This window comes from Rhizopus microsporus (genome assembly GCF_002708625.1).
Source record: "Rhizopus microsporus ATCC 52813 unplaced genomic scaffold scaffold_57, whole genome shotgun sequence".
Lineage (NCBI taxonomy): Eukaryota > Fungi > Mucoromycota > Mucoromycetes > Mucorales > Rhizopodaceae > Rhizopus > Rhizopus microsporus.
In genome coordinates, this window is record NW_019671972.1 from 3,933 (window position 1) to 5,360 (window position 1,428).

The 1,428-nt window shown below is 42.1% G+C and overlaps 1 protein-coding gene across 1 annotated transcript; it reads left to right on the plus strand.

The window, feature by feature from the left end:
* Positions 1-268: 268 nt before the first annotated feature.
* On the plus strand, positions 269-791 carry RHIMIDRAFT_305307 (uncharacterized protein). Its single transcript, XM_023614472.1, has one exon. The coding sequence runs from the start codon at positions 447-449 to the stop codon at positions 666-668; it is 222 nt and encodes a 73-aa protein (XP_023460914.1). The 5' UTR covers positions 269-446; the 3' UTR covers positions 669-791.
* The last annotated feature ends 637 nt before the right edge of the window (positions 792-1,428 follow it).

The following is a 1,428-nucleotide window of genomic DNA, read 5'->3' on the forward strand; positions in this document are numbered from 1 at the left end:
TAAATGAGGGTACGACCTGAATATATATGAGGGATGACGACTGTAAATGTCTGACGTCGTCTATTAGCTGAGAATGAATAAATAGAGACTTAAGAGATGTGTGATCTATGTAAACACGACAGGTTTGCTTCACTTGCTTTGGTTGCAAGCTGCTACCATCCCTTACCCATGCCCAAGCACGTCCATCCGAGTTGAAACGATTGATTTTCGTCTCGTCTGACCAAATGACCCTTCGCCAGTCTTCAATTGTCCAATGCTGATAGCGCTTAGCGAACTGAAGCCTGGCTTTCCGATGCTTAGCGGTTAGGAGCGGCTTACTAACCTTCTCTACCGCCCCGATTCCTGCGTCTACCAAGGCCGTACGGACAGTTGAAGGACTAACATTGATACCAAGTTCGTCCTTTAGTTGCTTTGCGACGGCAACGGCGCTTTCCACACCTTATACCATGACCTTGCGAACGCAAAGTCGCTTGTCAGCATCACTCAGTACAGGAGGACGACCACCTTTGCTGACTTTAAGGCCAGGCAAACGCTCATTTCTGAGCCTATCAATGAAAGTGCGGCTAACACCAGCCCGTTTAGTAATTTTTCTTGAAGATAAGTTGGTTGATAGGAGCGACAGGATGTCATCCTCTGCAGATTTGGAAATTGCACGCATACTACATTAGACAAGACATTATTAGTATCACGAATCGTCTATCGATTGCACGACTTGTTTGTCTAACACTCTACGCATAACCTACATCAAGTAAAGTTGGGATATAAAAGCTACCACAACTTTAGAGCGCTGTATGATGCCGGATATGTTTCACCTGGCATACGCCCAACAACTGGCAACATGTATCGACCGAACTCAGCAGGCGCTAGGTGGCTGAGTTTGTATTACGTATGCGCCAAATTTAGTATACAGACTCCGAACAAGTGTAGTACTGCTCATACAAAGTTTCGAAGCGATACAATAAGAACTGAGCGAGTAGTCTGTGCCAAAAGTTGAAAATGCGAAACATGTTGCCAGTTGTTGGAGTCACTGTATTTTGTGCACTGGACTCGACATCTAACACCGATACTCGGGAATGTTATAGAACGAAGATTATAATAACACATTTATATGTACTGGAATTAGAAAAAAAAATATGCAACATCACATGATTTGACTGCCTTTTTATAATGCTTTTTTTTTTCCGAATCGAACATCGAACCTGCGCGACAAGCACTTGGTTCCTGAAAGTGCATGCATGAGCTTTCTTTCCTTTCTTTTCGAATATAAACATTTCCCCTTTTCTCATCGCATTAAGCGTTTCTTTTCTTTACTCATCGTATAAACATTTTGAACTAATTTGGTATGAATAATGTTTCTTTTGATTCGAATATGTCTGCTAACATTGTCGCTCATTAGAACAATGGAAAACAATACTTCTAGAACAACTA